Here is a 17060-nt window from a genome sequence, read left to right on the forward strand (position 1 = left end):
GCCACACACTGTCCCAGTGCCACACACGGTCCCACACACTGTCCCACACACACAGTCCCAGTGCCACACACTGTCCCACACACTGTCCCATTGCCACACACTGTCCCAGTGCCCCACACACACTGTCCCAGTGCCCCACACACACACTGTCCCAGTGCCCACACACACAGTCCCAGTGCACACACACTGTCCCAGTGCCCCACACACACTGTCCCAGTGCACACACACACACTGTCCCAGTGCACACACACTGTCCCAGTGCCCCACACACACAGTCCCAGTGCCCACACACACACTGTCCCAGTGCCCACACACACAGTCCCAGTGCACACCCACTGTCCCAGTGCCACACACACAGTCCCAGGGCCCCACACACTGCCCCAGTGCCCACACACACACAGTCCCAGTGCCCACACACTGTCCCAGTGCCCCCCACACACTGTCCCAGTGCCCACACACACACTGTCCCAGTGCCCCCACACACAATGTCCCAGTGCCCACACACTGTCCCAGTGCCACACACACACTGTCCCAGTGCCCACACACACACTGTCCCAGTGCCCCACACACACAGTCCCAGGGCCCACACACACACTGTCCCAGTGCATACACACAGTCCCAGTGCCACACACACTGTCCCAGTGCCCCACACACACAGTCCCAGTGCCCCACACACACACTGTCCCAGTGCACACACACTGTCCCAGTGCCCCACACACACTGTCCCAGGGCCCACACACACACTGTCCCAGTGCCCCACACACACACTGTCCCAGTGCCACACACACTGTCCCAGTGCCCCACACACACAGTCCCAGTGCCACACAGTCCCAGTGCACACACACAGTCCCAGGGCCCACACACACACTGCCCCAGTGCCCCACACACACTGTCCCAGTGCCCACACACACACTGTCCCAGTGCACACACACAGTCCCAGTGCCCCACACACACACTGTCCCAGGGCCCCACACACTGTCCCAGTGCCCACACACACACTGTCCCAATGCCCCCACACACTGTCCCAGTGCACACACTGTCCCAGTGCCACACACACATTGTCCCAGTGCCACACACACACTGTCCCAGTGCACACACACTATCCCAGCGCCCACACACACTGTCCCAGTGACCCCCACACACTGTCCCAGTGCACACACACTGCCCCAGTGCACACACACAGTCCCAGTGCACACACACAGTCCCAGTGCCCCACACACACAGTCCCAGTGCCCCACACACACAGTCCCAGTGCCCCACACACACTGTCCCAGTGCCCACACACTGTCCCAGTGCCCCACACACACTGTCCCAGTGCCCCACACACACAGTCCCAGTGCCCCACACACACAGTCCCAGTGCCCCACACACACTGTCCCAGTGCACACACACAGTCCCAGTGCCCCACACACACAGTCCCAGTGCCCCACACACACAGTCCCAGTGCCCCACACACACTGTTCCAGTGCCCCACACACACAGTCCCAGTGCCCCACACACACTGTCCCAGTGCCCACACACACACAGTCCCAGTGCCCCACACACACTGTCCCAGTGCCCCACACACACAGTCCCAGTGCCCCACACACACTGTCCCAGTGCCCCACACACACAGTCCCACTGCCACACACACAGTCCCAGTGCCCACACACACTGTCCCAGTGCCACACACACTGTCCCAGTGCCACACACACTGTCCCAGGGCCACACACACTGCCCCAGGGCCCCACACACAGTCCCAGTGCCACACACACTGTCCCAGTGCCCACACACACACTGTCCCAGTGCACACACACTGTCCCAGTGCCCCCCACACACAGTCCCAGTGCCACACACACTGTCCCAGTGCCCCACACACACAGTCCCAGTGCCCACACACACAGTCCCAGTGCCCACACACACAGTCCCAGTGCCCCCACACACTGTCCCAGTGCCCACACACACAGTCCCAGTGCCCCACACACACTGTCCCAGTGCCCCACACACAGTCCCAGTGCCCCCACACACAATGTCCCAGTGCCACACACACTGTCCCACACACTGGCCCAGTGCCCACACACTGTCCCAGTGCCGCTGTCCCGCTCCCCGTGCCTCACTCAGCCCCGCTCTGCGCTGAGTCTCTGTGCGGCGCCGGGCGGCTGACACCAAGTTACTTTCACTTGCGTTTCTGCGAGGAGGACATGGCGTTGCTGGATGTGTGCGGGGACCGGGGGGACTGGACTCAGGGCTTTTTTCCTTTCGCTGCCGGGACCCAGAGCCTGGGCGTGTTTGGGGACTGCGGGGCCGGGGCCGGGGCCGGGACGCTAGCGGTGCCGCTGGGGCTGGATGTGAGTATCTAGCGGACGGCGGCAGCGGCCGCTCCCCGCGTTACCGGCTGCTGTCGGGCGGGCGGGCGGGACGGTGCGGGCACAAGTCGGCGCCACCCGGGAGAGAGGAAATCATAAACTGCGTTGCCTGTGTGTCCAAGAGCCACCGTGGACTTGTGTGGGAGAGACAGAGGGGGCAGGGTATTGAAGCAGGAGGAATTAAAACAGCAGAGGCCAATCGGCCCTTTCCATATCTGCCGTTCATCGAAATCCTGGCTGACGTCCCACCGACTCTCTCCGCCTTCACTGCTAGACGGCTCCACCACAACTTACCAGATGGGGAGGGATTTCCAAACTTTCCCATCCTCGTCACTCCACCCCCACCTCCTCTCCCGCGCTCCCCCTCCTCTCTCCCCTTCATTCCCCATCCTCTCCCCCTCCCTCCCTTCTCGCCCTCCCCATCCTCTCCCCCTCCCTTCTCGCCCTCCCTCCCCCTCCCCTCTCACTGTCCCCCCCCCCCCCGTCCCCGCACCCTGTCAACCCTCTCTACACCCACCCACCCTGCCCGCACCTAACCCCCATCACCCCTCTCTGCACCAACCCACCCTGTCACTCCTCTCTGCACCTACCCCCCATCACTCTGTCACCCCTCTCTACACTCACCCCCTGTCCACTATGTCACCCCTCTCTGCACTCACCCCTCCCCTACCCCCAGCCTGTCACCCCTCTCTGCATGCCCCCACCTTACAGTTCCGTCCCTGCAATACAATAGGTCCTTCCTGAAACATGGAGACCAAAGCTGTTGGCCGGACTCCAGAAGCATCTCATTAATCAAAAGAGTTTTGTCCTGGAGTATCTCTGCAGGTCAGACAGTATATGTGGAGAACATGGATAGGTGACGTTCCGGTTCAGGATTCTTCTTCAGATTGATTATGTGGGGGGGGGGGGGGTGATGAAAGTTGAGGGAGAGGGGAGCCAGGACAATGGTAGGCGGACACGGGCAACGGGGGGGGGGGGGTGAAACAAGGCCCAGAGATTAAAACAGAAGATGTGAGACTGACAGATGTTATAGTTGTGAATTATGAAGCCAGAGTAAGGAATGTAGGTGAGAGTCCAGGTGGGGCACGGTGGAGGGGGGGGGGGGGGGGGGGGGGGGGGGAAGAAAGAGGGTGAGTGTGGGGACAATGGGGAGGTGGCTGGGTTGTAAGCGACCTAAGCGAAATATGAGGTGCTGTTCCTCCAGCTTCAGCGTGGGAATGGGAAGGGGAGTTAGACACTAGACAATAGGTGCAGGAGTAGGCCATGTGGCCCTTCGAGCCAGCACCGCCATTGAATGTGATCAGGGTTGATCATCCCCAATCAGTATCCCGTTCCTGCCTTCTCCCCATATCCCCTATTTTTAAGAGCCCTATCACGCTCTCACTTGAAAGCATCCAGAGAACCTGCCTCCACCGCTCTCTGAGGCAGAGACTTCCACAGACTCACCACTATCTGTGAGAAAAAGTGTTTCCTCGTCTCCGTTCTAAATGGCTTACTCCTTATTCTTAAACTGTGGCCCCTGGTTCTGGACTCCCCCAACATCGGGAACATGTTTCCTGCCTCTCGTGTATCGAAGCCCTTAACAATCTTATACGTTTCAATGAGATCCCCTCTGATCCTTCTAAACTCCAGAGTGTACAAGCCCAGCTGTTCCATTCTCTCAGCATATGACAGTCCCGCCATCCCGGGAATTAACGTTGTAAACCTACGCTGCACTCCCTCAATAGCAAGAATGTCCTTCCTCAAATTAAGGGACTGAAATTGCACACAATACTCCAGGTGTGGTCTCACTAGGGCTCTGTACATCTGCAGAAGGACCTCTTTACTCCTATATTCGATTCCTCTTGTTATAAAGGCCAACATGCGCTTTCTTCACTGCTTGCTGTACCTGCATGCTTACTTTCAGACTGATGTACAAGGACCCCCAGATCCCGTTGTACTTCTCCTTTTCCCAATTTGACGCCATTTAGATAGTAAAGTGGTTCACAACTGAGAGATCAGCAGGCCATGGCAGACTGAGTGCAAGTGTTCAGTGAAACAGTCATCGAATCTACACTTGGTCTCGCTGACGTACAGGAGGCCACATGGGGAACACTGGATGCAGGAGATGAGGTTAGAGGAGGTGCACATGAACCTTTGCCTCACTGGGAAGGAGTGCTGGGGTCCCTGGATGGAGGTCAGGGAGGAGGAACAAGGACAGGTGTTGCATCTCCTATGGTTGCAGGAGAACGCAGTTTGGTTTAATTTATTGTCACGTGTACCAAAGTACAGTGAAATGCTTTTGTTGCCTGCTAGCCAGTCAGAAAAAGGCAATACATGATGACAATTGAGCCATTTACAGTGTATGGATATAATGGAGTAATGTTTAGTACAAGGTAAAGTCAGTAAAGTTCGATCAAAGATGCTCATGGGTCCCTGGGGAGGGAGGGTGGTTTGGGTTGGAAGGAATGAGTGAACCAAGGGGTTGTGGAGGGAGCGGTCTCTGCGTAAAGCGGAAAGGGGCGGAGATGGGAAGATGTGAATGGTGGTGGGATCACGTTGGAGGTGATGCGTGTGGACTCTCTCTGACAATGGAGGAGGCCCTGGACAGAAAGATTTACATATTTGGTCCTGCAAGTCCACGTCACATGGGCCAACATCCCACCAGTCTCCCCAACTAACTACCACAGCTGCGAGTGCCCTTCTGCTGATGGTGCTGTGCACATAACTCTCCCCACACTCATATGCATTCCTTTCATACCATTTCAATCATGTTCTTCCTCCTACAAGTGGCTAATCTCATGGGACCAGTGGGTTGAAAGGCTTGGTCACAAGCTGTATGAGTCTATGACTCACTATCCCCACTTCATACACTACCTATCAATATGTTCCCCGCACAGAAACAGGCCTTTGGCCCAACCTGTCCATGCTAACCAAGCTAGTCCCATTTGCTCGCATTTTTCCCCACATCCCCCTTTCCTATACTGACCTTTCTGTCCTGGGCCTCCTCCATTGCCGCACAAAGAGTCATAGAGTCCTACAGTGTGGAAACAGGCCCTTCGGCCCAACTTGACCACACTGGCCATCAATGTCCCAGCTGCACTAGTCCCACATGCCTGCACTTGGTCCATATCCAAGTCAAACAAAATAGAGAGAGTACAGAGGAGATTTACTAGAATGTTGCCTGGGTTTCAGCAACTAAGTTACAGAGAAAGGTTGAACAAGTTAGGGCTTTATTCTTTGGAGCACAGAAGGTTAAGGGGGGACTTGATAGAGGTTTTTAAAATGATGAGAGGGATAGACAGAGTTGACGTGGAAAAGCTTTTCCCACTGAGAGTAGGGAAGATTCAAACAAGGGGACATGACTTGAGAATTAAGGGACTGAAGTTTAGGGGTAACATGAGGGGGAACTTCTTTACTCAGACAGTGGTGGCTGTGCGGAATGAGCTTCCAGTGAAGCTGGTGGAGGCAGGTTCGTTTTTTATCATTTAAAAATAAATTGGATAGTTATATGGATGGGAAAGGAATGGAGGGTTATGGTCTGAGCGCAGGTATATGGGACTAGGGGAGATTATGTGTTCGGCATGGACTAGAAGGGTCGAGATGGCCTGTTTCCGTGCTGTAATTGTTATATGGTTATATGGTTATATCCCTCCAAACCTGTCCTATCCATGTACCTGTCTAACTGTTTCTTAAACGATGGGATAGTCCCAGCCGCAACTACCTCCTCTGGCAGCTTGTTCCATACACCCACCACCCTTTGCGTGAAAAAGCTCCTCCTCGGATTCCTATTAAATTTTTTCCCTTCACCTTGAGCCTCTGTGCCTCAATTTCCCTACTGTGGGCAAGAGACCCAGTCTATTCTTGACATGATTTTATACACCTCTATAAGATCTCCCTTCATCGTCCTGTGCTCCATGGAATAGAGACCCAGCCTACTCAACCTCTCCCAATAGCTCACACCCTCCATTCCTGGCAACATCCTTGTAAATATTTTCTGAACTCTTTGAAGCTTGACAATATCTTTCCTATAACATGGTGTCCAGAACTGAACACAATATTCTAAATGCAGTCTCACCAACATCTTATACAACTGCAACATGACCTCCCAACTTGCATACTCAATACTGTGACTGATGAAGGCCAAAGTACCAAAAGCCTTTATGACCACCTTATCTACCTGCGACTTGACGTTCAAGGAACCATGCACCTGTACTCCCAGATCCCTCTGCTCTACAACACTGCCCAGAGGCCAACCGTTTACTGTGTAGGTCCTGTCCTTGTTCGACGTCCCAAAATCCAACACCTCACACTTTTCTGTATTAAATTCCATCAACCATTCCTCCGTTTCTCTGTCCTTCACAATTTTGTCCAGGGAGAACAGATTCTGCTTCTCCAGTCTCCCTCTGTTACTGAGCCGTTCAACCTCCTGTCGAATCTCTATGAAAGTAAACATGCAGGTACAGCAGGCAGTGAAGAAAGCGAATGGCATGTTGGCCTTTATAACAAGAGGAGTCGAGTATAGGAGCAAAGAGGTCCTTCTGCAGTTGTACAGAGCCCTAGTGAGACCACACCTAGAGTATTGTGTGCAGTTTTGGTCCCCCTAATTTGAGGAAGGACATTCTTGCTATTGAGCGAGTGCAGTGTAGGTTTATAAGCTTAATTCCCGGGATGGCGGGACTGTCATATGCTGAGAGAATGGAGCGGCTGGGCTTGTACACTCTGTAGTTTAGAAGGATGAGAAGATATCTCATTGAAACATATAAGATTGTTAAGGGCTTGGACAGTCTAGAAGCAGGAAACATGTTCCCGATGTTGGGGGAGTCCAGAACCAGGGGCCACAGTTTAAGAATAAGGAGTAAGCCATTTAGAACGGAGACGAGGAAACACTTTTTCTCACAGAGAGTGGTGAGTCTGTGGAATTCTCTGCCTCAGAGGGCGGTGGAGGCAGGTTCTCTGGATGCTTTCAAGAGAGAGCTAGATAGGGCTCTTGAAAATAGCAGAGTCAGGGGATATGGGGTGAAGGCAGGAATGGGGTACTGATTGGGGATGATCAGCCATGATCACATTGAATGGCGGTGCTGGCTCGAAGGGCCAAATGGCCTACTCCTGCACGTATTGTCTATTGTCTATCTCCTCTGCACCCTCTCCAGTGCAGTCACGACCTTCCTGTAGTGCGGTGACCAGCACTGCTCACTGTACACCAGCTGTGGCCTAACAATGTTTCATAAAGTTGTACCAAGACTTTAGTTTAGTTTTAGTTTTAGAGATAAAGCCTCTTCTGCCCACCAAGACCACACCGACCAGTGATCCCTGCACATCAACACTATCCCTCACACACTGGGAACAATTTATTTTTGTGCCAGACCAATGAACCTACAACTCTGTACATCTTTGCAGTGCAGGAGTAAACTGAAGATCTTGGAGAAAACCCACACAGGTCATGGGCAAACTATGTACAGACAAGCACCCTAGCCAGGATTGAACAGAAGTCTCTGGCGCTTAAGGCAACAAATCTACCGCTGTTCTAACTCTACCGTTTGGCCCACTGAGACCACCCCGACCATCACTCCCGTTCACACCAGTTCAGTGTTACCCCACTCTCTCATCCAGATGATCAATGAACTGAGTGGGCTGAAGGGTCTGTTTCCATGCTGTACCTATCAAACGATGAGAAAATCACACTCTCTACCGGCGCTGCCACCTTCTAGAATCTTAGGAATGCACACACCGAGGTTCCTCTGTTCCTCCATTCTGCCCAGCGGCCCGACGATCATGGTGTATATCCAACCCTTATTAAGCTTCCACAAAATCCTCCAACTTATCAGGATTAAACTGCACCTGCCACTGCCCTGCCCAGTGTACCTGCTCATCAGTAACACTCTGTTGCCCAAGACTAGCCTCCTCACTATCTAAAACACCACCAATTCTTGTGATATCTCCAAGCATACCAACCAGGTCTCCTGTATCCAAATCCATGTTTAGGAAGGAACTGCAAGATGCTAGTTTAAACCGAAGATAGACACAAAAAGCTGGAGTAACTCATCGGGGCAGGCAGCATCTCTGGGGAGAAGAATGGCTCAGCAGTAGTTACTGCATTAGAGCACTAAGATCCTGATTTGATCTTACCCATGGTGCTGTTTGAATGGAGTTTGTGTGTTCTCTCTGATTTGTTGGATTTCTCCGGGTGCTCCGGTTTCCTCCCATTTTCCAAAGAGATGCAGGTTTATAGGTTAATTGGCTTCTGTAATTGTCTCCAATGTGTAGTGCACCGTAAACAGTGCAGCGGTAGAGTTGCTGCCTTACAGCACTTACAGTGCCAGAGACCTGGGTCCGATCCTGACTATGGGTGCTGTCTGTACGGAGTTTGTATGTTCTCCCCGTGACCGTGTGGATTTACTCCAAAACCATTGGTTTCTTCCCACACTCCAAAGACCCACAGATTTGTAGGTTAATTGGCCTGGTATAAGTTTCAGTTTTTAAGTTAAATTTAAGTTTAAGTAAGTTTATTGGCCAAGTACTCACATACAAGGAATTAGCCTTGGTGCTCCACCCACAAGTAACAACATGACATTCTGTGACAGTTATGAATGACTCAGAAAACACTAAACAAATGTAAATTGTCCCTAGTGTGAGTAGGGTAGTGTTACTATGCAGGGATCGCTGGTCGGCGTGGACTGGTTGGGCCGAAGGTCCGGTTTCCGTGTTGTATCTCTAAACTAAACTAAACTAGCGTACAGGTGATCGGTGGTCAGCATGGATTCGGTGGGCCGAAGGGCCTGTTTCCACGCTGTATCTTTAAATTGAACTAAACAAGTCTTTTTCTCCACTTGTTCATCCTCTCTGTGTGGATGCTACTCTCTCTGCAGCCGGTGACATTCCTCGAGCCGTACATGGAAGGAGATGAGGGAGTGCAGATCCAACTGCACCACGGAACAACTACACTGGCCTTCATGTTTCAGCACGGGGTGATGGTGGCGGTCGACTCCAGAGCCACTTCGGGCTCCTATATCAGTAAGTTGACCAGCATCTGCCATCAGGGGGGTGCAGTGGTACAGTTGCTGCCTTCCAGCGCCGGAGACCCAGTTTCCATCCTGACTACGGGTGCTATCTGTACGGAGTTTGTACCTTCTCCCCGTGACCGGCGTTGGTATTCTCCGAGATCTACAGTTTGCTCCCACACTCCAAAGACATACAGGCTTGTAGGTTAATAGGTTAATTGACTTGGTATAAATGTATATCAGTGTGCAGGGATCGCTGGTCGGTGCAGACACGATGGGCTGAAGGGCCTGTTTCCACATAGTATCTCTAAAACTAAAACTAAAACTAAAAAACACAAGTGACAATCCGCTGAGTAATTTTCGGCAGTTTTGATTCACTTTTGAAGAAATGATGGGGTAAATGTGCAATTGTGTTGCTCTGATCTCCTGACCTCCATGTGCATGGAACAATTTAGGATTATGTTTATTATTGTCACGTGTACCAAAGTACAGTGAAAAGCTTTGTTTTGCACGAAGGTAGACAAAATGCTGGAGAAACTCAGCGGGTGATGCAGCATCTATGGAGCGAAGTAATAGGTGACGTTTCGGATCGATATCCTTCTTCAGACTGGTGTGGGGGTGGGGGTGGTGGGGGGGTGGTGGGGGGATGGGGCGGGAAGAGGAAAGGTTTTGCATGATATTCAATCAAATCAGATAACACTATACACAGCCATCAGGTTATTAAACCTGGCTCGGACAAAACTCTGATTATTAGCAACCACTTTCTGTTATTTGCACTACCAGTTTATTTATTCATGTGTGTATATATTTATATCATGGTATATGGACACATTTATCTGTTTTGTAGTAAATGCCTACTATTTTCTGTGTGCTTAAGCAAAGCAAGAATTTCATTGTCCTATACAGGGACACATGACAATAAACTCACTTGAACTTGAACTTGAATACAATCAGTTCAAATTCAAGTACACAAGTAGTGCAAAGGGGAAGATACGGAGTGCAAAATATAGTTCTTGCAACAGTTCAATTGACAAAGTCCAATGTCCGCTATGGGGTAGAGGTGAATCGGACAGTACTCTAGCTGATGTAAGGACTGTTCAGAAGCCTGATAACAGAGGGGATTGATAGACTCTTGATTGGTACGGGTGTCAGGAGTTATGGGCAGAAGGCAGGAAAATAGGGTTGAGTGGGAAATATAGATGAGCCATGATTGAATGGCGTAGCAAACTTGATGGGCCAAATGGCCTAATTCTCCTCCTACAACTTATGAACTTATGGAAGAAGCTATTCCTGAGTCTGGTGGTACACGGTTTCAAGCTTCTGCATCTCTGTCTGATGGGAGCAGGGTAAAGAAAGAATGAATTTTCAGGAAAATGAAAGAATGAATAGCTATATTTAAGAGGGAGTTAGATGTGGCCCTTGTGGCTAAAGGGACCTGGGATCTGGGAATAACTGTGCACAGTTCCATGAAAGTGGAATCTCATGTAGATAGGGTGGTAAAGAAAGCTTTTGGTGTGCTGGCCTTTATAAATCAGAGCATTGAGTATAGAAGTTGGGATGTAATGTTAAAATTGTACAAGGCATTGGTGAGGCCAATTCTGGAGTATGGTGTACAATTTTGGTCGCCTAATTATAGGAAGGATGTCAACAAAATAGAGAGAGTACAGAGGAGATTTACTAGAATGTTGCCTGGGTTTCAGCAACTAAGTTACAGAGAAAGGTTGAACAAGTTAGGGCTTTATTCTTTGGAGCGCAGAAGGTTAAGGGGGGACTTGATAGAGGTTTTTAAAATGATGAGAGGGATAGACAGAGTTGACGTGGAAAAGCTTTTCCCACTGAGAGTAGGGAAGATTCAAACAAGGGGACATGACTTGAGAATTAAGGGACTGAAGTTTAGGGGTAACATGAGGGGGAACTTCTTTACGCAGAGAGTGGTAGCTGTGTGGAATGAGCTTCCAGTGAAGGTGGTGGAGGCAGGTTCGTTTTTATCATTTAAAAATAAATTGGATAGTTATATGGATGGGAAAGGAATGGAGGGTTATGGTCTGAGCGCAGGTATATGGGACTAGGGGAGACTATGTGTTCGGCACGGACTAGAGGGGTCGAGATGGCCTGTTTCCGTGCTGTAATTGTTATATGGTTATATGGTTATAAAGGGATCAGGGGGTATGGAGAGAAGGCAGGTACGGGATACTGAGTTGGATGATCAGCCATGATCATATTGAATGGCAGTGCAGGCTCGAACGGCCGAATGGCCTACTCCTGCACGTATTTTCTATGTTTCTATGAATGAATGGGGTGGGACGTCTTTGATTTGAACCGGGGGGATAGCTGGGGCTCAGAGAATTGTGCACCTTTGTTAGCTAGAGGTGCCAGTAGACTGGAGGAAAGATGACCTTTTAGTCAGGCGGTGAATCTGTGGAATTCTTTGTCACAGAAGGCTGTGGAGGCCATGTCAGTAGATATTTTTACAGCAGAAATAGATAGATTCTTGATTAATACAGGTGTCAGGGGTTATGGGGAGAAGGAAAGAGAACGGGATTAGGAGGGAGAGATAGTTCAGGCATGATTGTATGGCGGAGTACACTTGATGGGCCGAATTGCCAAATTCTACTCCTATTCCTTACCTGTATGACGTGTTTCCTTTATTTAACACAACAGCAGGGATAAGCTTGGTCACTGCAGGCCAGTGAACCTCATGTCACCTGTCAGGTATTTATCAGAATCAATCACACTAAGGGAAAAGGTTTGTTTATTTAGAAAGGCAGGAGATGATGAGGGAGAGGGAGCATGGCTTTGTGAGGGGAAAATCACTTACAATCACTTATTTGATTGAGTTTTATGACCAAGCATATAGAGTCACAGAGTTATACAGCGTGGAAACAGGCCCTTTGGCCCACCTTATTCATGCCAAAATTAATGGGTTTACCTGGTAGATGTTGTCAACATGGACTTTGACAAGATCCCACTTTGTATGGTGGTCCACGACGAGCTGATCACGTTTCTGTCATGCGTGACTTTGACATGTACACAGACATGAACAGACATACCCACATGGACAAATGTATGTGGAGTTGGAGATGCACTCAAATGTTCACGTACATACAAAGGCGTGTATAGAAACATAGAAAATAGGTGCAGGAGGAGGCCATTTGGCCCTTCGAGCCAGCACCGCCATTCATTGTGATCATGGCTGATCGTCCCCTATCAATAACCCGTGCCTGCCTTCTCCCCATATCCCTTGACCCCACTAGCCCCTAGAGCTCTATCTAACTCTCTCTTAAATCCATCCAGTGACTTGGCCTCCACTGCCTTCTGTGGCAGGGAATTCCACAAATTCACATCTCTCTGGGTGAAAACGTTTTTTCTCACCTCGGTCTTAAATGACCTCCCCTTTATTCTAAGACTGTGGCCCCTGGTTCTGGACACGCCCAACATTGGGAACATTTTTCCTGCATCTAGCTTGACCAGTCCTCTTTATAATTTTACATGTTTCTATCAAATCCCCCCTCATCCTAAACTCCAGTGAATACAAACCTAGTCTTTTCAATCTTTCCTCATATGACAGTCCCGCCATCCCAGGGATCAATCTCGTGAACCTACGCTGCACTGCCTCAATCACAAGGATGTCCTTCCTCAAATTGGGAGACCAAAACTGTACACAATGCTCTAGATGTGGTCTCACCAGAGCCCTATACAACTGCAGAAGAACCTCTTTACTTCTATACTGAAATCCACTTGTTATGAAGGCCGACATTCCATTAGCTTTCTTCACTGCCTGCTGTACCTGTAAGCAAACTTTCAGTGACCGGCGTACAAGGACACTCAGGTCTCGCTGCACCTCCCCCTTACCTAACCTAACCCCATTGAGATAATAATCTGCCCCCTTGTTTTTGGCGCCAAAGTGGATAACCTCACATTTATCTATATTATACTGCATCTGCCACGCATCTGCTCAATCACTCAACCTGTCCAGGTCACCCTGCAACCTCCTAACATCCTCTTCACAGTTCACACTGCCACCCAGCTTTGTGTTATCCGCAAACTTGCTGGTGTTGCTCCTAAATCCCTCTTCCAAATCTTTAATATATATGGTAAACAGTTGCGGCCCCAACACCGAGCATTGTGGGTTTGTAGATTAATTGGCCACTGTATGTACAATCATGTCCACATACACACACATGCACACAGACACACACATAGACACAGACTCATACAGTGTCACACACACACACACATGCAGTCACACACAAGCACAGGCACACACTAATACATGCAGACACATGCATCCATACAGCCATATAACATATAACATATAACAATTACAGCACGGAAACAGGCCATCTCGGCCCTACAAGTCCGTGCCGAACAACTTTTTTCCCTTAGTCCCACCTGCCTGCACTCATACCATAACCCTCCATTCCCTTCTCATCCATATGCCTATCCAATTTATTTTTAAATGATACCAACGAACCTGCCTCCACCACTTCCACTGGAAGCTCATTCCACACCGCTACCACTCTCTGAGTAAAGAAGTTCCCCCTCATGTTACCCCTAAACGTCTGTCCCTTAATTCTGAAGTCATGTCCTCTTGTTTAAATCTTCCCTATTCTCAAAGGGAAAAGCTTGTCCACATCAACTCTCTCTATCCCTCTCATCATTTTAAAGACCTCTATCAAGTCCCCCCTTAACCTTCTGCGCTCCAGAGAATAAAGACCTAACTTATTCAACTTTCTCTGTAACTTAGTTGTTGAAACCCAGGCAACATTATAGTAAATCTCTCTCTATTTTGTTGACATCCTTCCTATAATTGGGCGACCAAAATTGTACACCATACTCCAGATTTGGTCTCACCAATGCCTTGTACAATTTTAACATTACATCCCAGCTTCTATACTCAATGCTCTGATTTATAAAGGCTAGCATACCAAAAGCTTTCTTTACCACCCTATCTATATGACAGGCACACACACAGGCACAGTCACACACACACACATGCACACATACAGACACACAAACACACATGCACATATACACAGGCACACAGACGCATGCACACATACAGATACAGACACACACACACGCAGACACACGCTCCCACCCAGATGATCCACATACCAACCTAGATTAGTCTGGATGAGGTGGTTCATAAAGCCTCTCTTTGCACTTGGATTCTAAAGTCCACTCCTCGCAACCCACGGCTCTCGAAGGTGGGTCCTTGGGCTACGACAGGATGGTGACCCGGACCCAGAGACAGCTTGTGATAGAAGGCTGAGGATTATGGAGAGAGGATTTTTGAATTAAAGACATGTACAGTGCAAAAAGAGGCCATTTGAGCCACCTCACCCGTACCGACCAAGATGCCATCTACTCTAATCCCATTCAGGCCTGCAGTACGCTCGTTTCCCTCCACATCTTTCTATCGGTCTGGGTGGTACAGTGGTAGAGCCACTGCTTCACAGCACCAGAAACCAGGTTGGATTCCGACCTCGGGTGCTGTCGGTGTGGAGTTTGAACCTTCTCACTGTGACCACGTGGGTTTCCTCTGGGTGCTCCTGTTTCCTCCTACATCCCAAAGACCTGTGGATTTGTAGATTAATTGGCCCATGTAAATTGCACCTTTTGTGTAGGGAGTGGACCTTCTTGTATATGGTGTGCACAGCCTAAAGTTGTACGTTCTATTTGAGCCTGTTTCTGACATAGATGAAGGACTTGGACCTAGGAAGTGTGATTAGTAAGTTTGCAGATGATACGATGTTTGGTGGGTTTTAGAGGTGGAGCATGGAAACAGGCCCTTCAGCCCACTGGGTCTGTGCCGACCAGCGATCACCCTGTACACTAGCACTATCCTACACACCAGGAACAATTCACAATTTTACCAAAGTCAATCAACATACAAACCTGAACGTCTTTGCAGAGTGGGAGGAAACCGGAGCATCTGGAGCAAACCCACATGGTCCACGGGGAGAACGTACAAAATCCATACAGACAGCACCGGTAATCAGGATAGTACCCGGGTCTCTGGTAGTGTAAGGCAGCAGCTCTACCGCTACATGCGCACCTAATGTGGATATATGGGATTTGCATAGATAGTACAATGGGTGGTATGGATGTGGTGAGCCGAAGGGTCTGTGTTTGTGCTGCAGGACTATACACACACATAGGCCCACCCTACCACACTGAGAGACAAACCCATGCATTTATATTGATAATATATATATATATATACATACACACAGGCTGACTCACTCAGAAATGTAAATATAAATATAGTTGACACATAGGCATGCTTATATGCTCATGTATGTACATGTACACATACTATAGACACACATATAAATTCACAGACAATGACACACGAGCACAGTAAAAGCAGTTCACAGTAGCAACGTTGAATAATAGTAATGAAACACAAGTGTTGGAGGAACTCAGCGGGTCAAACAGCATCTGTGCAAGAATAGACAGATGGGACTTTGCGTTTGGGGACCCTTCTGACATGAGCAAAGATCCAGGAGGATGAGCGGTGATCTTATAGAGGTGTATAAAATCATGAGAGGAATACATCAGGTAGATGCACAGAATCTCTTGCACAGAGTAGGCGATTTGAGGACCAGAGGGCATAGGTTTAAGGTGAAGGGGAAAAGATTTAATAGGAATCCAAGGGGTAACTTTTTCACACAAAGGGTGGTGGGTGTAATGAACAAGCTGCCAGAGGAGGTAGTTGAGGCAGGAACTATCCCAGCATTTAAGAAAGAGTTAGACAGGTACATGGATAGGACAAGGATGGAGAGATATGGACCCAACATGGGCAGGTGGAACTAGTGTAGCTGGGACATGTTGCCCAACTTGCCCACACTGGCCAACATGTCCCAGCTACACTAGTCCCACCTGCCCACATTTGGTCCATACCCCTCCAATCCTGGCCTATCTATGTACCTGTCCACTGTTTAGACATAGAAAATAGGTGCAGGAGGAGGCCATTCAGCCCTTCGAGCCAGCACCACCATGCAATATGATCATGGGTAATCATCCTAAATCAGTACTCCATTCCTGCTTTCTCCACATATTCCTTGATTCCATTAGCCCTCAGAACTATATCTAGCTCTAGAAAACATCCAGTGAATTGGTCTCCACTGCCTTGTGTGACAGAAAATTCCACAGGTTCACAACTCTCTGGGTGAAAATGTTTTTCCTCATCTCAGTCCTAAATGGCCTGCCCCTTATTCTTAAACCGTGAGCCTTGGTTCTGGATTCCCCCAACATCTGGAACATTATTCCTGAATCTAGTCTGTCCAATCCCTTAAGAATTTTATGTTTCTATAAGATAGCCCCTCATCCTTCTCTCATCCTTCTGAATGCCAGTGAGTATAGCCCAGTCGATCCATTCTTTCATGGAGTCTTTCAACATTTTTCTCAAATTTCCTGATTCCTATTAAATCATTTTACTTCACCTTAAACCGAGGCCATCTAGTCCTCGAATCGCTTCTCTGGGTAAGTCCTTCTGCAGTTGTACAGAGTCCTAGTGAGACCACACCTGGAGTATTGTGTGCAGTTTTGGTCCCCCTAATTTGAGGAAGGACATCCTTGCTATTGAGCGAGTGCAGTGTAGGTTTACTAGGTTAATTCCAGGGATGGCGGAACTGCTATATGCTGAAAGAATGGAGCGGCTGGGCTTGTACACTCTGGGGTTTAGAAGGATGAGAGGAGATCTCATTGAAACATATAAGATTGTTAA

General features: G+C 49.2%; 1 protein-coding gene across 2 annotated transcripts in view; it reads left to right on the forward strand.

Annotated features, from left to right (window-relative positions):
• The first annotated feature begins 2147 nt into the window (after nucleotides 1-2147).
• The window catches only part of psmb8 (proteasome 20S subunit beta 8), a 37713-nt gene continuing 22800 nt past the window's right edge, over nucleotides 2148-17060 (forward strand). Inside the window, exons 1-2 of one of the 2 annotated variants that reach the window (XM_033047752.1) lie at nucleotides 2148-2327; nucleotides 9194-9338. In XM_033047752.1, the coding sequence (XP_032903643.1) occupies nucleotides 2181-2327; nucleotides 9194-9338 (292 nt within the window). In that variant the 5' untranslated portion in view covers nucleotides 2148-2180. The remainder of the gene's footprint in view (nucleotides 2328-9193; nucleotides 9339-17060) is intronic. The other variant, XM_033047753.1, reaches the window with a different exon arrangement.

The sequence above is a fragment of the Amblyraja radiata genome, chromosome 30, assembly GCF_010909765.2.
Source record: "Amblyraja radiata isolate CabotCenter1 chromosome 30, sAmbRad1.1.pri, whole genome shotgun sequence".
NCBI classification, from domain to species: domain Eukaryota; kingdom Metazoa; phylum Chordata; class Chondrichthyes; order Rajiformes; family Rajidae; genus Amblyraja; species Amblyraja radiata.